Genomic DNA, 24,491 nt, shown 5'->3' with positions numbered 1-24,491 from the left:
GAGCCACGCCCATTTTGAAATTTTCTATTATTTTTATATTTTGTTGCACCATATCATTACTGGAGTTGAATGTTGGCATAATTTACTTATATGCTGTAAAGATATTAACTTTTCTTTTAAAATTTGAATTTAAAAAAAAAATTTTTTTAAAAAGTGGGCGTGGTCGTTCTCCGATTTTGCAAATTTTTATTAAGCAGACATAAAGTAATAAGAGTAACGTTCCTGCCAAATTTCATCATGATATCTTCAACGACTGCCAAATTACAGCGTGCAAAACTTCTAAATTACCTTCATTTAAAAGTGGGCGGTGCCACTCCCATTGTCCAAAATTTTACTAGTTTTCTATTCTGCGTCATAAGCTCAACTCACCTACCAAGTTTCATCGCTTAATGAGTATTTGGTAATGAATTATCGCACTTTTTCGATTTTTCGAAATTTTCGATATCGAAAAAGTGGGCGTGGTTATTGTCCGATATTGTTCATTTTAAATAGCGATCTTAGATGAGTGCCCAGGAATCTACATACCAAATTTCATCAAGATACCTCATAATTTACTCAAGTTATCGTGTTAACGGCCAGACGGACGGACGGACGGACATGGCTCAATCGAATTTTTTTTCGATACTGATGATTTTGATATATGGAAGTATATATCTATCTCGATTTCTTTATACCTGTACAACCAACCGTTATGCAATCAAAGTTAATATACTCTGTGAGCTCTGCTCAACTGAGTATAAAAAATTATTGTTAGGCTTTGAGCTCGATTCGAACCCGCGATCTTACAAATCAGTAGGCCGATATAACAACAAAAATTGTTAAAATAAACTTAGTTAAAAAATTGATAGATCACGTCTTTTAGGTCTTTTTTTGTTTAGGTTTGTCGGCAAAATACAACTCAACTCTCTCTGCGAATATTTCGTGATTTGTTGGCCCTATTCAAAGGTTATTTTCTGGATGGTCTTGGTACTGTTTTTATGGTCATTGGTATATCGCAATAGTTTTATGTTGTATTTTCTTCGTGCGGACTGGCCCGCGGGTATTGGCTTGCTGTACGAATATGTGAAAGATGAACAGATGTTTAAATCTATAACAAATTAACGCCTCATCAATACTTAAGGCAAGATCTTGATTATATGAGTCCACTTAAGTTCGAGCAGTGTTGTTGTTCAAAATTTAGTGCACTGCTCCCAACTCTGGTTTTGCCGCAGTATACGGTGGAATATTACCAGCTTGGAAACAGATAAAACTAATTACGTGTACTTTGATTAAAAATCATTCACTGTACGCATGTCAACTTAATAACAGTATTCAACTTCGCAAATATATATGAGCAAGTCCTGGGTTACGGACGCGGAATTCATAAGCGGCATTCGTACGCATTTCAAGATGCATAAATGAGAACATGAGCAACAGACTGAGCGGATATTATAATATTCGAAGCAAAAATTGCGGGTATCTCAATATATGTATATATATATATATGTATATATATATATGACCATATATAATGCGGTTCGGGCGCGACAAGAAATACATGTACTTGTTTAATGCTTGTGAAAGTATGCAAAACTTAACTAAACTAAGGGGAAATTTTACATGCCTTAAATGAAAAACAGAAGGTGAAATAAATACCCAATGCCCGTAGATTTTCAAAATCTGAAATATCTTTTTAAAACGTTGGATATAAGCTTAAGTACGGTTAATTGAAAATATATTCTTTGCAAGACATCGAGTTTTAGGTCTAGTGGAGTAAACAAAATCGACATACCTAGATTTTCGAATATGCCCTCAAAGTCCGGGCTAAGGGGCCAAAAACCCACTTTCTCTCTGTTTATTCTTCGATAAATTCTTAGGTCATTCAATAGAATACGTTTTTGTTATTCTAACGATGTACAAATGTTAGTTTTATAGAATAAATAAAACAAAATTACAAAATAAATCAAATGTTTAAAGAGACTATATATAATTTTGCGTTCAAAAAATTACGAATATAATAAATCGATTGAAATTTGGATAAGATATTCTCATTTAACCATTTCTAGTCGGCAAGTATATTAAATTTTTTAAAGCAGATAAGATTCACAAGAGATAGCTTAAATTAAACTGAATTCCAGCGCCTCTACATTTGCTGCCTTTTATACTCTCTGATTTCAATGTTCGCATCTTCTAGGCGCTTCCATTTCCAGAATCTACTAGTTGCCATCAGCTCTCAAACTTTTCAGCTGTAACTACAATTGCACGATTTTATAGCTTCTCTCATTGCATACTTTCAGGAGTATCTCAGATATATGCATGCGTTTGTGCATTGATTCTCCGCTGCTCGTATACGTACATGGTACATATGTGTAGACGCAATTATTGTTTCGTTTATGTAGATACATAATGATTGATCTGTGGATGTGAATTCATGTCACTGCTTAGCATCGGCTTAGAGATGGCAGCACTTCTTAGTTTTGCTAATATTCGTAACAATATAAATTAAAAACGAGATACCACCGGTTCGTAATGGATATTATCTGGGATTAGCCCACATATAAACAAACAATTGCAAGGAAATTTTATTTTGAAAAAGTATAGCAAAATATTGTTTCAAAGCGGTGTTGATTTCATTTCACTAAAATATCAAACAATAGATTTTAATTTGTTATTTTGATGGAGCAAAATTAGTTTTTTCAGCTAATTAAAATAAACAAAAAACAAGTAAAGGTGTATAAGTTTGTGTGGAACGAATATTATATACAGAGCGTGAGTGTGAATTGTACAGTTCATTTCAGAAAAATTACTATTTCGAATTTTGTTACGAGGGATTTATTTTTTTGAGGCTCTAGAAATGTTTTGTAATGCTTGTGTGTGTGTGCGCAATGTTATTACGATCCGTTAATTTTTCTACGAGATATGGCTCCCGAAACATATAAAATTGTTTGGACAAAAATAATATTTTTTGTTTCCTTTTTATACTCAGCTGAGCTCTCTCACAGAGTATATTAATTTTGTTCGCATAACGGTAATCCGTAACGGCATTAACTAATCGAGATAGATATAGACTTATATATATCAAAATGATCTGGGCGAAAAAAGAAATTCATTTAGCGATGTCCGTCCGTCCGTCCGTCTGTCCGTCCGTTCGTAAACACGATAACTTGAGTAAATTTTGAGATATCTTAATGAAATTTGGAATGTAAGTTCCTGGGCACTAATCGCAGATCATTATTTAAAATTAACGAAATCGGACTATAACCACGCCCACTATTCCATATCGAAAATTTCGAAAAACCGAAAAAGTGCGATAATTCATTACCAAAGATGGATAAGGCGATGAAAATTGATAGTTGGGTCGACCTTATCACGCAGAATAGAAAATTAGTAAACTTTTGGACAAAGGGCGTGGCGCCGCCCACCTTTAAAATAAGGTAATTCAAAAGTTTTGCAAGCTGTAATTTGGCAGTCGGTCAAGGTATCATTATGAAATTTGGCAGAAACGTTACCCCTATTACTATATGTGTGCTAAATAAAAATTAGCAAAATCGGGTGGCGAACACGCCCACCTGTTAAAAACAAATTTCTTAAGTAAAATTTTAACAAAAAATTTAATATTTTTACAGTATATAAGTAAATTATGTCAACATTCAATTTCAGTAATGATATGGTGCAACAAAATACAAAAATAAAAGAAAATTTCAAAATGGGCGTGGCTCCGCCCTTTTTCATTTAATTTGTCTAAAATACTTTTAATGTCATAAGTCGAACAAAAATTTATCAATCCTTGTGAAATTTGGTAAGGGCATAGCTTCTATGCCGGTAACAGTTTTCTGTGAAAAAGGGCGAAATCGGTTGAAGCCGCGCCCAGTTTATATACACAGTTGACCGTCTATCCTTTCTCTTGACCGTTAACACGATAGCTTGAGCAAATGTCGATATATCTTTACTAAACTTAGTTCACGTACTTATCTGAACTCACTTTATCTTGGTATTAAAAATGGCCGAAATACGACTATGACCACTCCCACTTTTTCGATATCGAAAATTTTGAAAAATGAAAAATTGCCATAATTCTATACCGAAAAAAGGGATGAAACATGGTGATTGGATTGGTTTTTTGACGCAAAATATAACCTTAGAAAAAGACTTTGAAAAATGGATGTGCCACCTAACATATTAAGTAGAAGAAAATGAAAAAGTTCTGTAGGGCGAAATCAAAAGCCCTTGAAATCTTGGCAGGAATACTGTTCGTGGTATTACATATATAAATAAATTATCGGTACCCGAAAGATGATGTTCTAGGTCACCTTGGTCCACATTTTGGTCGATATCTCGAAATCGCCTTCAAATATACAACTAAGGGCCACTACCTTATAAAACCTTCATTAATACCTTTAACTTGATACCCATATCGTACAAACACATTATAGAGTCACCTTTGGTCCACCTTTATCGCGATATCTCGAAAAGGCGTCCACCTATAGAACTAAGAATCACTCCCTTTTAAAATATTCATTAACACCTTTAATTTGATAACCCATATCGTAGAAACACAATCTGGAGTCACCTCTGGTCAACCTTTATGGCGATATCTCGAAAAGGCGTCCACCTATAAAACTATGGCCTACTTCCTTCTAAAATAATCTTTAATACCTTCCATTTCATACCCTTGTCATACAAACACATTCCAGGGTTAACCTAGGTTCATTTTCTACATGGTGATTTTCCCTTATTTTGTCTCCAAAGCTCTCAGCTGAGTATGTAATGTTCGGTTACACCCGAACTTAGCCTTCCTTACTTGTTTTAATTGATTTTGTTATGTTTAACTTACTAGAAATAAATTGTTCCTTTTTTTAATATTGAGTATTTGTTATTTACTTGTTCGATCACTCTAAGCACCTCAGCCGAGCTGAATAATAAAATGAGTTTTTAAGCTTATATTAATTTTTTATTTTTTATTTTGTATGAACTACATTTATAATATTTATTAATATTTACATATAATCTAAATTCTGCTACTAATGTGTATCAAAACCAGCGGCTGAATTTAAAATCAAAAGAACTTAGGCGCCACATCAAACCTAGCAGATAATGTGCTCGAGCTTTTAAATGAAAATATCGCTAGAACAAGTCTTAATTTATTCATTACTTAATCTATAATTTATAAGTGCGTATGAACTTATCAAGTCACGATTTAGAATTACCAAGTTGTTCCATTAATTCATCTTAATACTTGTGTGCACTCAGTTTTTTTTTTATTGCCGAACTTAATGGATTGAGCTTAAAAACCTAGAAATTTTAAGTGAAATATATTTTTTTAATACTTAATAAACTTACATATTGTAACGAATTTAGGGAAACTCCGCTTATTTTACACCCTTCTACTAACGTTCGTATCGCTAAATTGTTGAATAAATAATACCAATATTCAATAATGCAAAATGGTATTTATTAGACTACTTTGAAAGTACTTCACAATAACACGTATACTTCGCAACCAATAGCGTGCTTAAATCAATCTGAATACTGATTACTTAACATTCGCTGCTTTTATACTCTGTGCCCAAATTGTTAGCCCTTTCTTCTGCTAGAATTTTGTACTTGGTTACCAGCTATACGCGTCGCGTGTGTATCTGTAGTTTATAGCCTCTCGCATAGCAATATGCGCGTGTATATGTGAGTACCACTTCAACTGATGACTGTGTGTAATCTGTGTGTGAGTTATCTCTTCGTTGCCTTGTATGTATGGGGGTAAATGATGATTAATGTGTTTATATAGCTTGCTTTAATGTTTTTGTTGTTGTGAATTTTTAGGAACAGCTTAGAGATGGTAATATTCGTTACAATATAATACTAGAGTACCTGACAGACTTTCTTCTTCTGCCCGTAAATTGTTTTTCCTGCATTTGAATAGTGGGCTTTGATTCTCCTCTTTACTATCTAACCGCTCTTTTTTACTTTATCTTCCATTTTTGTTTTATTTCCATTCCCACTTCCACTACCAGTTCCACACCCACTCTTAATCCAAACCCAACTTCCATTCTCATTCCCACTACCACTTCAACTATTACTCCCACTTTCACTCCTAATCCAAGTTACAATCCTTCTTTCACTCCCATTCCTATTTCTACTCCCATTATCATTCCCACTTCCACTCCTAACCCCACTAGCGCTTCCTAGCACAGTCCCAGTTCCATAAGTACTGCCTCTTCCTATCCCACTCCCTCTGCCTCTTCCACTGCTATTCCTCATAGATGAAATCTGTATACCAAACATTGAATAACTGCTTCACCTTACCGACCGACTTCAATATCTTTGTTTTTATAAACGTCTAAATAACTATATGAAACTAACACAAGTACAATTTTAAAATTCGCAATGTTTTTTATATCTAATATAAAAAATTCTTGTGTAAACCGATTCTCATGAAATTTTGTGAACATATTGGGTAGGTCTGAAAATCGGCCAACGTCTACCTTTTTTTCGCTAGGTGTCTAGGGTCTTCAGATCCAAACGTGGATCTGGGTAATCCTGGGATGTGTTTGTACAATATGGGTAGTCAATGGAAGCTGTTGATGTTAGCTTAAGGGCCGTATTCTCATCTAGGCTTTAATTTTGGCGCCCACTTTATCCTGCTTATAAGTGAATTTTCGTTTGCTCAAGTTCTTTTTACTTATTACTGCCAAGAATTGCTATGATTCCTACAGATGTGCCAATTGAATTCAAACGCATTCAATTTCCAATTAGATTAGCATTCGCAATTACGATCAATAAGTCACAAGGCCAAACGTTGTCTATATGTGGCTTAGATTTGGAAACACCATGCTTTTCCCACGGACATCTATATGTAGCATGTTCTCATGTGGGAAAACTATCCAGTTTGTTTATATTGGCTAAAGAAGAACTAACCAAGAATATTGTACACTCTATTCCGCTGAGAGATTAATTTTAATGTTTTTTCAAACTGGCACAATAAATAGTAATAATATAAATACGAATAGTTTATTACCATAAAAAAAGTATACTTTCACTGTCTACAACGCTTTCGTCCTGTCCTCTCCGTATATTACTCTTTCGCTTTTCCAAGTTTTCTTCTTCGTCTTCTACTCTCTTTCCTCAAGTCCCACCTTTTTTACTCAGCTAAGCAGAGCTCACAGAGTATACTAATTTTGTTCGCATAACGGTACCTCGTAACGGCATAAACTAATCGAGATAGATATAGACTTATATATATCAAAATGATCTGGGCGAAAAAGGAAATTGATTTAGCATGTCTGTCCATCCGCCCGTCCGTCCGTCCGTCTGTCTGTCCGTAAACACGATAACTTGAGTAAATTTTGAGGTATCTTAATGAAATTTGGTATGTAAGTTCCTGGGCACTCATCTCAGATCGCTATTTAAAATGAACGAAATCAGACTATAACCACGCCCACTTTTTCGATATCGAAAATTTCGGAAAACCCAAAAAGTGTCATAATTCATTACCAAAGACGGATGAAGCGATGAAACTTGGTAGGTGGGTTGACCTTATGATGCAGAATAGTAACTTAGTAAAAGTTTTGACAATGGGCGTGGCACCGTCCACTTTTAAAAGAAGGTAATTTAAAAGTTTTACAAGCTGTAATTTGGCAGCTGAGTATGTAATGCTCGGTTACACCCGAACTTAGCCTTCCTTACTTGTTTTCTTTATCTCAGTCCATTCTCTGGCTTCCTTTCTTTCATATGTTTCCCCGCACTCCTTATCTTCATTTCATATTTTCACTTTCCTGACTTTCCCTCACCCTCCCGCTTATTACCTTCTGCTCCACCATCTCTTTCTCCTGAATGTTATTTATCACAACAGTTTTTCAAATAATAAGTTTGTCAAGGATTATACCCCATACCAAATTTTAAGGAAATCACACCATAATTTTTCAAATAGATTGACTCCCAGTCCACTTGCCCGAGAAAAAGTCCCAAACAATAGGCTTGTCAAAGAGGAACCCCTGTACCAAATGCCAAGAAAACCAAACCGTAGCATTTCTTCGAATAGGTCGGCATGTGGGGTGCTTCCCGGAAGGAAAAATTTGTCAAATATTAAGCTAGGCAAAGATGTACCCCTTTACCAAATTGCAAACAATTCGTCCAATAAATACGATTTAGTACGACCGAATTTTTAGATTTTTTAAAGTTTTTAAAAATAAATATAACGCGCTATAACCTGCGAAGAGATCTAAGGTCGAGCTTCTCTTTCAATTTGCGTCGTGCTCCTCTTGATTTTTCCTACAAATTGGCCGAACGGGACCTACATGTTTTATGCCAACTCCGAACGGCATCTGCAAGGCAGATGAGTTTTAGCTGAGAACTTTTCATGGCAGAAATACACTCGGAGCGCCTGCCAAACACTGCCGAGAGGCGACCCCGCTTAGAAAAATTTTCTTCTAATTGAAAAACCTTATTTCTAAAATTTTGATGTTGCTTTTCCCGGGGTGTGAACCCAGGGCATACGGTGTGGTAGGCGGAGCACGCTACCATCACACCACGGTGGGCGCAAAAGTTTAAAGTTTTTAGCTTGTGCATATATCGCCAGTTTCTTGTTTCAGATCACATAAGTTATTTATCACACAGATGAGGCAAGAAGTCTCCACTCCCGTTTACTGTCATTTCTGTTCTGAAATTTTTAAATCATATTTTCTTTCACTACTTAATTTAAATGCTTATTCGAAAGCCTCTAATCCCCTTCATCCTGAAAAAAGATGTTCCAGTAAATCTAAATTAATTTATTGCATTTGGTTAACCTTTCACACTTTTATATTGTAATATGAGCAACGGAATCAGTACCTCATGACATTTAAAATCACAACAGTGAAAATATTGAAAATGAAATTCAATAAATTAATTAATTAAAGAGCATTGGAGTGAACTCCACTTAACACTGATAAGTTGGTACAATAAACTTCATATAATATGAATCCTTAAGTGTACTCCACACATACATACAAACATGTTAGACTAGACGATCAAATTAATATTGGTTTAATGAACCGAATTTCTGGCATAAATTAATTTTAAATCAATTTTCTCTTTCTTCTTTTTTTCAGTTGCTGTTAGAGTGTCTACACGCCGCAGCTCACCCAATTACAATGAAATGAATGCACACGACAAATGCGTCTACAAATAAACTTAGAAACGTGAATATGTGAATAAAAACTAGAAGTGCATACAAATTATATGAAGTCACTGACACGCGAAACATTTGCAGAAGCATTCTATAAAAGAAAAGAAACAAAGAAAATTTGAGTTGCATTTGCATTGCACTAATGCCGCGCTAAAGACATTTGAATGAAATTACTCAGGTACCGTTAGGTGTTTTAAGCACAAAACATTAAACAACATCAAACCTCAGGAAAGCAGAAAGCCAATAACCAAAATTGACCGTAAATTCTATATCTACATATATATATATATATACATATCTACATACTTGTCAAAGTATTTTCTACAACTTCGAAGAGACAATCACTTAGCAGTCAATGAAGTAAAAGCAGTTTAGTTACGGTACGTCTTTAAATCAAAATGGACTCACGCATCGGACTGGATTACATTGTTGAGAATCGTGAATATATTTCAAAATTGGGCACTGCATTGGACACGAGCAATGCTGTCGTTAAAAAGCAAGTTTTCGAATTATTGTCTGCTTTATGCGCTTACAATGCCGATGGCTATGCACGAGCTATTGAAACATTAGAATTTTACAAGGTAAGTGTGTAACTAACTGTGTAAATGTAATCATAACAAAAGTATGTTGAATAGTAATTACAACACAACTATATATTTATAGCGTATATTTATTTAATGTTGCCATATATAAAACTGTCACTTATTTACCATAAAAGGTAGAATTAATCAGCTGTTATTGTTTACATTTTAATTACGATAAAACCCCCATTTGAAGCTCATATAGGAAATAAATACAATTTTAGGAGGAAAAGAGGATAAGTTGGGCGCATATATTTACAATACTCGTATTTATACTAAATTTACATATGGTAGTAGTAATAGGGATGCGTCGCTTATTTGCGTTTGCGTATTCAGAATAATATAATAATTGCAATCTAATTGAAAAAACGTGTTTCTTAATTTTTTATTTTTCTTTGCCCCAGACCTGAACGCAGGACCTTCTGCGTGGTAGGCAAGCAAGCTGCAAAAGAATAAGGAAAGCACACACGAAAGGATTGGGAATGGAGGGATTAGAAATCAGAACCGAGGCCGATAAGTTTTTCATTTGGCTTCTGCCGGATATGGGCATGTTATCCATTATTTATCGGCGAGTTATCGATCTGTTATCGAAGTGTTACAAACTTGCAATTGATAACAAAGGTTATCGATTTTTATCGAAAAGCTATCGATTTATTATTGACAAGTTGTCAATTATTTATCGAGAAGTCATTAAAAGACTAAGGGCTGATTTCACCAACTCGACTTAACTTAGTTCCGTCATATTTTTTAATTTTTCTGTTTCACCACCAATGCTTAACTGAGTCACAAATTAGCCTAACTGTCATGTCAGCTGGCTTAAGCAGCAATTACCCACCGACGTGTGCCGTACGTACGGACGTTTGTCGTACGAAACACGTTTGACCGAACCCTCAAGCCCGTAGGAATCAATGTGTGCGTATTTGTACATGTACATAACATATTTGTGTGTGTATTGTTTACAGATAAGCACTGTTGCCATTGACCATTTTGCATGCATGCTTATGGAAACATCAACATTTTCCAATTTAATTTTTGATGTTGCAAAAGGCTGGAATTAATATTATATAAATATAAATAGATTACATATTTATAATCTGCACTTTTACGAAATTATTTCGAATTATTTTCACAATTTTTCAAACTTTAATAAGGTGTTTTTGCATAAAACTGCAAACGGTCAAAAATTAGCGCACACAAGTTTACAAGGCAACTCTGTCTAGTGAGAGAGCGATCAGCTGACACGTTCTTACGGAAAAAATCAAAATTGTTTTGATTTCTACGTTCCGGGCTACGTACGTACGGGCGTTGCACGTCGGTGAGTTTTCGTTTACATTGCACACTCATAAGATAGGTCGTGTCAGCTGACACGTTTTTGGTACGTACGTTCGTGAGTAACTGCCGCATTATTCTCGACTTTCAACAGTGTTGCTGTAGTACGAATTTCGAATTAAATGATACTTATTTCATTATACAAATATAGCAACCCCGCTATTCGGTGAATTCGCTGAATGGCGTGTAATTAAAACGTAGCCAAAAATACTACTATGTATAAAACAACTGTTAGGGTTTTTTATGTCAAATGGGTTTAGTAGCTAAGTTGGTGAAACCGAAAAAAAACTTGGCCTCAAGTCTGGGCAAACTTAAGTTGCAACTAAGTTTTAGCCTAAGTCGAGTTGGTGAAATCGGCTCTAACAATTTTTTTTTTTTTTTCAAAAAATTATCGTTTTGTTATCGGCATGTTATCGAAAGTTGTCGATTTTTTAAAAAAGTTATCGATTTTTTATCTGAAGGAGATCGATATAATATCGAAATGTTATCGATTTTTAATGGGCATGTTATCAGAATTTAACGATTTGTTATGAAAAAAGTGGTTGCTGTAGCGATAAAGACACTCCCCGAAGTTTTTCAGGAGTGTTATCGATGTTCATGGCCCTTTGCCCGATATAAATATCCTTTCCGGTAACATGTATCAAGGTACAAGCCCGACCATCTTGGGAACAATTTAGTATGACCACATTAAATTTTCTAGGCCAATACGCCCCCCACCACCTACTTCCATGAGGAACTTGGGGTCGCCAGAGCCTCGGCTGCTAAAGAAACGGAATTCGCCACAGGTAGTTGAGGCTGACAATTGGGTTGGAAAAGCTATAAATTGCGCTGAATTATTTAGGTATTTTAGTGGTCTCTTACGACAGGCATAACTGCCGCGACTTGTTATCCTAAAGTTAACGCTATGGTAGCGGAGTGTTAGCAATTTGCTTACGGCTTGCTATAGATTTGTTCTCGGTGACTCACCGGTTTATCATGAAACAGGCACCGATAACACTTCAATATAAAATCGATGAAAAATTTGTAACCTTCTATTGCAAGCCGATAAGAAACAAGAAGAAGCGAAAACAAGCTTATTACAAATCGATAATAAAGCAATAATAAAGCAATAACTTGTCGTTATCGGCTTCCTGCAGCAAAAATGGGAGACAGTCACGCAAGGCACCAATTTCGCAGGTTTTATGACTACCTCTGAACTGGTGCTAATCGGATGCAGAGTTGTACAGTTGGTAGCTACATTTGTACTCTCAGCGCCTAAGTCTGAGCTATATGAATTTAAATTAGTTACTCAAAGGCAGAGACTATTTCAGAACCTCCTACGACTGAACCAGCCAAGAATGTGTAATAGGTTCAAAGGACCTGCAATTGCCATTTTGTAGGATATCACAATGTTAAAAGAATAAGTTGATAGCACTGTGCGAAGCCACCTTTAAACCTAGGACCGTCTCCTAATGAGACAGTTTCGCGCCAGAAAGCTGACGAAGCACTTCTCACATTTCCCGAAATTATTTGTTAATGGTAAAGTTACCTTAACCCCTGTTCACTGTGTGATATTTACACATCGAACTTCACGAGTACTCTATATTCACCCTTTTTTACCGAGTGGCAATAGCATCAACTAGACTCTAAACCATTTTGAAGAAGAAATGTTTCACTGAATAATAGCTGTTAATTGAACTTGATTTGTATTTGTTGCTTCCTAATAAAATATTAAATTTCCTTAACATATTTCTGCATTCCATTTAAATCTAATACCTTTTTCATAAAAATTTTCTCTTTTCTATATAGAATCTCAAAAGTGAACGTTATCGATTCAAAATCGTGGTAAACGAATTGGAAAAAAACGTCCAATGTTGAATACCAAGTGGCCTTGTTGGCATTCATCAATTGCGTAATTATATCAGCATCAAATCTACAAGATCGAATTAGAGTACGCAATGAATTTATCGGTAAGTTTAAGTTTTAATTGGTACAAATAAGTATAAATATGTGAATAGCATTGGTAGTTAATTCCGATGAGGCTAGCTGTAAATAGCTTTACAGAGCTTTTGTTGCATACATACATATGTACAACAAATGTCTCGAAATAAGAATATTCTCCTCCAAATGAAAGATAGCGTGACTACATATTTTTCATTCCGAAAGGCAAAATAGACCCAAAATGTTCGTAATTTTTCCGCCACTGTGCATGCTAATCACTGAAGCAAAATTGACGGTGAGCTTTCGGAAGCAACGCCTTACGATAACAAAAGGGGATGGGGGAGGCTCTCAGCGAAAGCATGTTTTGAAGGGCACCTCATTAAAGATTTCATGTAAAGATTTAAGTAAAGAAAACCGAAACGGTGTGCCACCAAGCAAGAGTATTAGTGTGACTGTGACGAAGTTTGAACTCAGTATAAAACCTTCAGCTCGGTCCAACTGAGATGGATCATTTTGGCTGAGGCTATGCTGGTTGTTACGGAAACAATACCGATAAATCTTCTCGCAGGGGCGGGTTCTTGTCATATCACCTGGCGAATAATCGATCCGGCGCTGGCAAGATTAATAAAGCAACAGTACTGCAGGATAGTGGGCCATCAAAATGGATCAATGATTAATACCTAATTGGACTTGGTTACTACCGGTCTCCGCGGAATGCAACAACTTTAATTACGAACTGCCTATATAGCGGACTTTGACCTACAGCGAAGGAAGGTAGAAGAGATACTGGGCTACCAAGCTCTGGCTAGTGCAATCTATCGCATGACCTGCAAAAATGACAGATGGTGTACTGCCAGCAGATATGTGAAGCGCAAACTCCTCATAGAAAGAGAAGATGGTTGCCAATTCTTTAAGCATGAGGGTAGCCATAGAACTCACATGCGAAGTAATGCTGAATGCTCTCTCAGGTACGACAGTGGCATTAAGATTTTAGTTTGCGGCCCTTCAAAACAGAAATATAGTCTTATTCTTGAAGTGATTCCTAAACATCCCGGCCAGTGCGTAAAGCATTTCCTCCTTCCACTTAACCATCAAAGCCCCAAAATAAATATTACACCAAGATCAAACTTCCACACAAATATGAACTTTCTTGAAGAACAAAAGTCCGGGCTTTTATTTTAAGATATGTATTTATTGAAATAGTTCGTCAGTAAAATGATTTGATTTGAAAAAGTCTCAATCGATTTAAAAAAACTTTCATTTGATTTGCAAAAAATTTTCATCTGAGCAGAAAAAGTTTCATTTGACTTGAAAAAGGTTTCACGTGATTTGACAAAAGTTTTATTTGATAAAAAAATGTTACTTTTGATTTGGAAAAAGTTTCATTTGATTCGAAATAGGTTTCACTTAATTTGAAAAAATTTTCTTTTGACTTGAATCAAGTTTAATTTAATTTGAAAAAAATTTCACTTTGTTTCATTTGATTTGATATTAGTTTAATTTGACTTGAAAAAGTCTCATCTGACCAGAAAAAGTTTAATTTTATTTAAAAAAAGGTTCTTTTGATTTTGATTGACTTGAAGCAAGTTTAATTTGATTTGAAAAAAATTTCACTTTGTTTTATTTGATTTGAAAAAAATTTTATTTTGACCTGAAAAAAGTTTCATTTGACTTTAAAACGGTTTCATTTCATTTGAAAAAAATTGCATTTGATTTGAAAAAAGTTTAATTTTACTTGAAACAAGTTTAATTTGATTTGAAAAAAGTTTCATCTTACCTGAAAAAGTCTCTTCTGACTTTAAGACGGATTCATTTGATTTGAAAAAAGTCTCATTTGATTTCAAAGATGTTTCATTTGATTTAAAAAATTTCATTTAATTTGAAAAAATGTCATTTGATTTAAAAAATTTCATTTGATTTGAAAAAATTTCATTTGAGTTCAAAAAAGTATAAATTTACTTAAAACAAGTTTAATTTGATTTGAAAAAATGTCACCTTGTTTCACTTGATTTGAAAAAAGTTTCATTTGACTTGAATCAAGTTTAATTTAATTTGAAAAAAAATTTCTCTTTGTTTTATTTGATTTGGGAAAAATGTTAATTTGACCTAAAAGAAATTTTATTTGATTTGAAAAAAGTTTCAGCTGACCTGAAAAAAGTTTCATTTGACTTTAAAACCGTTTCATTTGATTTGAAAAAAATTTCATTTGATTTGAAAAATGTTTCATTTGATTTGAAAAAGTTTAATTTTACTTGAAACAAGTTTCATTTGACTTGAAAAAAGTCTCATCTGACCTGAAAAAATTTCATTTGATTTAAAAAATTTCATTTGATTTGAAAAATTTTCATTTGATTTGAAAAAAGTTTTATTTTACTTGAAACAAGTTAAATTTGATTTGAAAAAATTTCACTTTCTTTCATTTGTTTTGATAAAAGTTTAATTTGACTTGAAAAAAGTCTCATCTGACATGAAAAAGTTTCATTTGACTTGAAAAAATTTTATTTGATTTGAAAGAAGTTCAGTTTTACTTGAAACAAGTTTAATTTGATTTGAAAAAAATTTCACTTTGGTTTATTTGTTTGAAAGTTTAATTCGACCTAAAAGAAGTTTTATTTGATTTGAAAAAAGTTTCCTCTGACCTGAAAAAAGTTTCATTTGACTTTAAAATGGTTTCATTTGATTTGAAAATGTTTCAATTGATTTGAAAAAATTTCATTTGATTTGAAACAAGTTTAATTTGATTTGAAAAAATTTCACCTTGTTTCATTTGATTTGAAAAATGTTTCATTTGACTTGAATCAAGTTTAATTTAATTTGATAAGAAAAATCACTTTGTTTCATTTGATTTGATAAAAGTCTCATCTGACGTGAAAAGGTTTCATTTGATTTTGATTGACTTGAAGCAAATTAATTTGATTTGAAAAAAGAATCACTTTAGTTTATTTGATTTGGAAAAATGTTTAATTTGACCTAAAAGAAGTTTTATTTGATTTCAAAAAAGTTTCATCTGGCCTGAAAAAAGTTTCATTTGACTTTAAAATGGTTTCATTTGTTTTGCAAAAAATTTAATTTGATTTGAAAAATGTTTCACTTGGGTTGAAAAAAATTTAATTTTGCTTAAAAAAATCTCATTTTATTTAAAAAAAAAAGTTTCATACTATAGCTATGAGCTTTATTATAGCCTTTACTTAAAATCAACTACCTATAAATTGACTGCTGACCTTCAACAATTACTGAGTTCAAGGGCAGCATACACCATGACATATATAAAGAAGATGCATGTGTTTATAGCCCAAAGATGTGTCTCGTGTAAACAGTTTTTGTTTTACCACGCAATGGCATGCGTCTTGAACTTTTGAAGCGAAACAATAGCGCAAAGTTGATTTTAAGCAAACATACGAACATTTTTTACTGCTCTTCACACGGTACATTTAAAACATAAATATGCAAGTTTGAGCCCCAGGCTCCATTCAGCAAACCTTTTCAGGTTTTCATTTACTTCTAATGAACATGACAACACCTCGTTTTTTAACAAAGATGCATTTTTTTTTTTCTGTTATTCATAACTCCACTCGATTAAAATGACAAATGACTTTTATTGTTGCATGTCCATGCCAGAACCATAAACAGCAAAGTACTGTAATATAAAAGAATAAAATATCTTTTTTTTCCAAAATTTCTCAGCGTTGGTGTCAACTTAACCGCAAGCGTGTCAAGCAAAAAGCCGCCTCGGCTCACCTTAAAAAAATCAAATTTAACCATAAAAAGCTAGTTTTTTTTTTTTTGAACACAACGCAGCAGTGAACGGATGATGGTCTCTTAATAAGTCACCAATATCAGTGGCGGCCTTGACCAAGCTGACAATGAAAACGACAACGACAACAAAGATTTGTCGCCATGACTGTGGACAGCGGCTAAAATCGCCCGCGCATGCGTGCAAGCAGAGCACGTAATCTTATGACTTTGTATATTTGTATTATGTGCAAAACAATAGAAATGCATAAACAGTTTGTACTACAAATTTATTTGCATATTTTTGTGTGTTTTTTGTGTTACCAAATATCTTTTGCAAATAAATCATAGCACGTGCAAATAAGAAGCACGCAGATGGCATGCCAATTTTTTTTTTCGGCAATTGAACTTGGAAGCTAACGTGCTGGGTATGCCGTGATGGCTGGTGATAAAACCATCCTCATTATGTAGACACGTATGTTTGTATATATGTATTTACTACTTGCGAATTGGCGAAAATTCAATGGTTGAGTGCATGAAAATACTTAAAAATCTTTTTAAAACCCAAATATTAACATTTGCCACAGAGCATCCATGAATGACAGAGAGTTGCCTTTGTTGAATTTGTTGAAACGCGGTCAATTAAATTTATGTTCTTTGAAGGTTGAATTGGCCTTTGATCACAGTTTTTGTCTATGATTCGTATTTAGGGTATATGTTTTAGCAAATATAAAATCTCAAGTAACTAATATTGAAAATATACAGTGAAAATCCTCAAAATCGAACCCAGAAAGCCCTAAGCTCAACTGTGGTCCCACCAAGGGTGGTGTAGCAATGCCTTACCTCGCTTGCGGTTGCGTAGAATTATTTTAATATTAATAACAACTGGGTCCAAAACCAGGCAATATACCTGGCAACTGTGAAGTGGAACTCCTAGCGCGCATGGGTACAACTGAACCCTTGGCCGATGGTCTGCTCCTCTATAAATGCGCTTCGAGTTAACTAGGCAAGCGTTGGGCGGCCACTACATCTTACAGGGTAGCGACATCATTTTGGCTGGAAGTGTATAGCAAGCGTTCCACTGAAAGATCCGTCTAGCAAAGGTGATTGGGATTTTGACGAGTCAGTGTCGAACGGGGGTTCATGTGATACGTCTCAAAACGCTGGTAACTTCCACTTGCTGCAGCTGCATTGAGGATGACGAGGTGGAATCATCCCCCAGCGGGTTAGGGGATCAGAATATACCCGAGGTAGGTATACCTGTCGTAAGAGGCGACTAAAATACCAGATTCAAGGCGCTGTGTAGCGCAACCCTTCAGATCGCCAGCGCAATATATAGCTTCTCCAAACCTAATTGTCAATCTCACCTATCCGCGGCGAATCCTGTTTCACTAACAGACGAGGCTGTGGCGACCTCAAGCTCCTCATGGAACTTGGGGGTGGGGAGGGAGGGAATTGCCTGAAGGTTTATTGTGGCCACATAAATCGTTCCCGAGATGGTCGGGCTAGCACCTTAATGCTGCTGTGGTACCGGAGCGTACCGGATCTGTATCGGGCAAAGGACCATCACATCGATAACACTCCCAAAGCCTTCGGAGAGCAACCTTATCACTACAACAACAACAACAACAGATGGAATCATCGAAACACTTCATACTTCTTTGTACATCTTTTGTCAGAACTAAGCGAAAATACTTTGGTCTCGGTTCACTATTATCTCCGAAGGGCTTATCCAAGGAAGAAATCGCTCTTATTCGAAACTACAACGATACCATGCAACGGTTCTCTAACAAGCTACAGCTTACATCTCGGTTAACTTTTGTGTTAACACAGCGGACCCCGTTGTTTTCCAAGTGAGCTTCCGCTGGAGGTGTGGTCAACACTCATCTTAACGGGGCCTTATTCGGTTGGTTTTTGGTGCAGCTTCTGTTCTGCTGCTTCGGTCTGGTTTCGATTCCAATCTTGCCTTAGGCCACAAGAGCTGGGGATGGGGTTTTTGCTAATATTTGTGTTACTGCTTCCATACGGATTCTGGTTTTGATTCCAGCTTTGGTTCCGACGACGATCGCCGTTTCAGTCTTGCTTTGACTTCGGTTCCGTTTCCGATACCAGTTCCGATTCCGATTTCGGTCCCGGTTTCTGGCGGGTGTTATAAGTGTCTCACTCCGGCTTAGGTCCCAGTTCCTGCTATGGTTCCGGTTTCTGTCAGGTATTATTGCTGTTGGATTTTCGGCTCCAGTTCTGGTTCCGGTGCCTGAAGATTTGTATTACTGTTTCGCTTCCGGTTCTGGTACCGGCTCCGGTTTCCCGCTGCAGTTCCAGTTTCAGTTTTGGCTACCGTTTCTTACGGGTTCATTACTATTTCGCTTCCGGTTCCAGTTCCTGTTCGGGTTCCGGCCAAGTACTGCTGCGGTTGCGGTTCCGGTTTCAGTCCCGCTTCAGTTTTGGCACCGGCCCGATTTTCCGCTGCAGTACCAGTTTCAGTTTTGCTTACCGTTTCTAACGGGTTATATTACTGTTGCGCTTTCGGCTCCAGTTCCGTTTTGGGTTCGGGTCACATACTGTTGCGGTTACAGTTCCGGTTTCAGTCCTTTGCTCCCTTGAAGCTTGGAGCATTGGCTCTATGATATGCTGGTCAAGCTGATGTTCTATTGAGTTCAGATATTGTGAACAGTACTGCACTCTTTTCGCATTCAAAAGGATTTAAGCCGTGCAGCAATAGGCGATTGTGAGCAATAAGGCTTCGAGGCACTGAATTCAAAATTATGAAAGTGGGGTGTCCATGCATTCTTTTCGGCTTCGACTTTGTCCCTACTAAATTTTCATACTCGTATTTTATGAAGAGAGGAATGGTGTGAGGAGATTACCTAACTCAAAGAAAACAAACTTTGCCTTGAAGTTACAGCCGATTTGCATGGTTTGAACTAACTAAGCACTTGCGTGACGAACTCCTATTTAAGGATATCTTAATTCGTAGAACCCGACAGGGGAAGCTCAAAAAAAGAATTTGAACAAAAAGGCAAAATATGACTGGCAGTAGTAAGATTAGCAAATTTTTTGTGAAAATTAGAAACCAGAAATGAAATGAAATTAATGCAATAAAGCCTTTATAATGTGTTTGAAATACTTTTGAAGAGATTAGATGAGATAATTTCAGATACATTGTGAGCACAATTTTATCGTGTTTATTTTTTGCACAGTTGCAATACACATATATAACAAACACTTTTAAAAATTAAAAAAAAAAAATATGCATAAAAATGGAACAAAGAATTGAAAGACAATCGTGAAAGTCTTTGTTCGCCATATTTGGTGCATTTACGTTTGTTCCTAGATTCATATAAATGGCAAGTGCATATCTACATAGGTATCCAAATATATATATGTTTTATTATTACTTTAGTGGCCAAATATGGATTGCAATTAAAAAATCTCGTATTTATAATTTTCTCCTTTTAATATGTACATTAGGGTGGGTCGATTTGTTATGACGAAAGTTAACCGATATCGCGCGATCGATTTTTCGATAGAATTTGGGCTCAGGAAAAAAAGTTCCACTACGCATACCTACCCAAAAAATAATTTTCGAGCCTGTGAAATTTTATTTTTTGACTTTTTTTCGGCTTTGATTTTTAAGGTTTTTTCATGACCTACTAAAAAATTTTTCATATGTATACACTGTCCGACCCGAAAATGTTCGCTGAAAACGTTGTAGATAACGGTTTTTTTAAATTTTACAATCAAATGAAAAATATTTTAGTAGGTCATAAAAAACCTTAAAAATCAAAGTCGAAAAAACACAAAAAAATTAAATTTCACAGGCTTGAAAATTATTTTTTTGGGTATGCGTAGTGAAACTTTTTTTCCTGTGCCCAAATCCTATCAAAAATCAATGGCGCGATATCGGTTGATAAATCGACCCAGTCTAACATACATAAATACATACATAAAACAAACGGAAACCTTGTCGCCCAAGAAGGCAGTTAGACCGCTTTGTTCAAGAAGGTTATTTTGGCTATTTAGCACAATACCTATGAAGTTTGAATAAAAAATTGAGTTAAGCTAAAATAAAATGCAAATTAAAAATTAACACACATTTTTATTTTTGGAAATAATAAAAAAAGTTCATAGCAAACTCATCGCAGTTACGGTGTACCAGCGTGGCGAGTCCTGTTTCTCTAGCAGCCGAGGCTCCGGCAACCCCAAGTTCCGCATGGAGGGGGGAGGGGGGGGGGGGGGGGGGCGAAAAGGCCTAGAAGGTTCAATGTAGTCATATTGAATAGTTATCGAGATGGTCGGGCATGTACCTTAATGGTGCTTGTTACCAGAACGTACCCGATCTATATCTGACAAAGGGACATTGATAGCGCTCGCTACAACAAAAACAACCGTATACCAACGTCCTTTTTGTAAATGCTAAAGTTGCTCTTTTTCCCTTATATCGAATCCCGGAGCATCACACGAGGCCTCAATAGTGCAGCCAGTCAGCTTTCCTATGTAAAATTTGCATTATCATGCTGAAAGTAAATGATGATTTGGATAAACACCGATTTCGTCACTGTGCGGTCTTTAGCGCCAATTTTTGTTCAAATACTTATGAACTTTTCAGAACAAAGCATTAACAACTGCAACCAGGCTCGCTGTGTCGGGGCAGCTTGAACGCCGGCCATATGACCATAGTAGAATAGCGTCATCAATCACAGGACGAACAGACTATCTGCGCTTCAAGGGTGTGCAAATGGCGGACGAGGCGATACATGTGTACACAGATGGTTCCAAAGTAGTGGAAGGAGTAGGGTCTGCGGTATACTGTGCTGATCCGGAAATAAGCAGATCCTACAGGCTGCCGGATTACTGTAACGTTTTCCAAGCGGAAATATTAGCCGTAACCAAAACAGTAGAAACCCGGGAAGAGAATAGCTTAAGCTGCAACCGTTTCAACTTTTATATAGACAGTCAAGCAGCAATTAAGGCAATAATCTCGCATAGCACAGCATCTAAATGCGAGTTAGAGTGTAAGCAGTCTCTGGAGAGAATCGGGACAGGGAGAAGCATACATCTATATTGTGTCCCAGGGCATATGGGAATAGATGGGAATGAAAAAGCGGATGAACTAGCTAAAAAAGGCGCATCCCTTGAAGCTTACTCCGTAGACGTCCCAATTAGACTGGGCGAGATTCAGCGAAGGCGAGAGGTGCACATGGTCGACCAAGCGGGCGTGGGTTCAAGCGCGGGGCTGTAAAGTGTCGAAGATTATGTGTAGGTCTTACAACCTTAGACTAACAAAGTTGCTTCTATCATTAAAAAGAGAGGACTGTATACTCATGAAAATTGGCGTGGCACCGCCCACTTTTGATAACATCACTTTTACAAATATTATTAATCATAAATCAAAAATCGTTAAATTTATCGTAACAAAATTCGGCAGAGACTATAAGGAAAGCTTTGAATAAAAATTAACGAAATCGGTTAAGGACCACGCCCACTTTTATATAACAGATTTTTAAAAGGGACGTGGACGAATAAAAGAAGCTATATCTTGGCAAAAAAGAGCTTTATATCAATGGTAGTTCATTTCCCAAGTGGCTTTATAACAATAATTAGGAAAAAACTTCGAATTTTAAAAAATGGCGTGGCAACGCCCCTTTTATGACTAAGCAATTTTCTATGTTTCCTGGAGCCATAACTCGAAGAAAAATTAGTTCAGAATAGAACCATATGTATATTTATTGTAACGAATTTAGGGAAATTCCGCCTATTTGAAACCTTCTGCTAACGTTCGAATTGGTGAACTGTCGAACTCCAATATTCCGTATTGCAAACTGGTCTTTATTTAGACTAATTTGAGAGTAGTGCTTCTCAATTATACTTCACAACTAATAGCGTGTTTAAATCAAACTGATTACTGACTACTGAGCTTGCGCTGCTTTTATACTCTCCGTTGCTTTATTCGCATATTTCTACTTAAGTCTAGACGTTTCGCCTTCTAGAACTGCTGTATCTCCTGCCTGGTAATTGAGCTGCATATATGTGTGAGTAACAACTTCGGCTGATGACTACATCTGTGTATGAGTTATCTCTTCGTTGCCTTTTATATACGTGTGTAAATGATGATTGAAGTGTTAATGTATATACGAGTGGCTGCTTCATGTTTTTTTATTGATGCGTGATTATTTATTTAGTATCAGCTTAGTGATGCCAATATTAGTCACAATATTATTGTGCAGCCTGGTAACACTATTAAGCATACAAAACAAACAACAACAGCATTTCAAGTGTACAGCGGGGTATGTAATGTTCGGTTTCACCCGAACTTAGACTTCCTTACTTATTTTTATAGTTTTCTTAAACTCGACCCTTATATAAATGCGATTTAAAAATTATTTATTATACAAGTTCTAACTATTGTTTAGAATGCTTTCAAGCGTATATCGCAATTATCTGTCACTCTTGATTACATTTATCGCTCACACTTCAACAGCTTCAACTTGTCAATAGTCGCAACAACACTTAATCCATTCAAAAGCAAACCGATGACTTACGTCCATCGCAAAGTAAAACAATTTTTTTCTTAGTTTGATTACTTGTAATTTTATTGTCAATACACAAAAACAATTATTATGGTATTCTAATTTATTTACCAAACATATTTCGTAAAATATTACCGCTACATGGCAGTCAATTAATGCAATCAAAATAAATATCTTAATATTTTATTATACAAGAAAATATGTGAACATAAACAATATATTATTAAACAATTAGAAAATTGGTAAATAGTTGAAGTGGGTGGGGTTAGGTTGTATACCAAGCAGACATTTTGCGAAGTATCTAAGCATGCAAATCAATTTTATATCTCTTTTTAAATGTAGCAAATTATAATTGGAGCCAATTAATTGAGTATAAACATAGCCGCGAGCATAATTTTAATTTTTTGCTAATTTATGGGATGCATTTTATTGCGTGTAAAATCATGTAAGGTATTATTTATTGTTATTTATTTATTGTTATTTATTTATTTTTTTGTGTTTAATTTGAATATTTAAATATTTTATACATTGTCATTTTAATTTGTATTGGTGCATATTTGGATCGAGGACGGAGTTATTTTACAACATAGGTCCTGGTTTTTTGATAGAGTTTTTCAGTTTGGTCGTTAAACAAAGTTCTGGTAACACTACGGCCTCATTCAGTCTATATGAGGTCCGCATGGCCTGGCCAGTTCAACCTAACCTAACCTATTTGTATAGTAAGCAGATACAACAAGTAAGGAAGGCTAAGTTCGGGTGTAACCGAACATGACATGCTCAGCTGAGAGCGTTGGAGACAAAATAAGGGAAAATCACCAAGTAGGAAAATAAACCTAGGGTAACCCTGGAATGTGTTTGTATGACATGGGTATCAAATGGAAGTTATTAAAGAGTATTTTAAAAGAGAGTGGGCCTTAGTTCTATAGGTGGATGCCATTTCGGGATATCGCCATAAAGGTGGACCAGGGGTGACTCTAGAATGTGTTTGTACGATATGGGTATCAAATTCAAGGTATTAATGAAGGTTTTATAAGGTAGTGGCCTTAGTTGTATATGTGAAGGCGATTTCGAGATATCGACCAAAATGTGGACCAGGGTGGCCTAGAACATCATCTTTCGGGTACCGATAATTTATTTATTTAATTTAATTTATTTATTTAATTTAATTTCAAAAATAGTCTAATGTTCTTACAGACTACTTGAGTTTGTACTTAAAAATACAGACCTTACCAACACATCAACAAATTATTACACTCAACA

At 35.5% G+C, this 24,491-nt stretch overlaps 1 protein-coding gene across 1 annotated transcript in view; it reads left to right on the top strand.

The window, feature by feature from the left end:
* Nucleotides 1-24,491, top strand: part of form3 (formin 3) — a 192,732-nt gene that overhangs the window by 119,602 nt on the left and 48,639 nt on the right. Inside the window, 3 exon segments of the mRNA XM_067789857.1 lie at nucleotides 9,063-9,720; nucleotides 12,838-12,893; nucleotides 12,895-12,998. Coding sequence (XP_067645958.1) covers nucleotides 9,538-9,720; nucleotides 12,838-12,893; nucleotides 12,895-12,998 — 343 coding nt within the window. The 5' untranslated portion in view covers nucleotides 9,063-9,537.

This window comes from Eurosta solidaginis, chromosome 5 (genome assembly GCF_040869045.1).
Source record: "Eurosta solidaginis isolate ZX-2024a chromosome 5, ASM4086904v1, whole genome shotgun sequence".
NCBI classification, from domain to species: Eukaryota; Metazoa; Arthropoda; class Insecta; order Diptera; family Tephritidae; genus Eurosta; species Eurosta solidaginis.
This window is presented reverse-complemented; position numbering and strand designations above follow the sequence as displayed.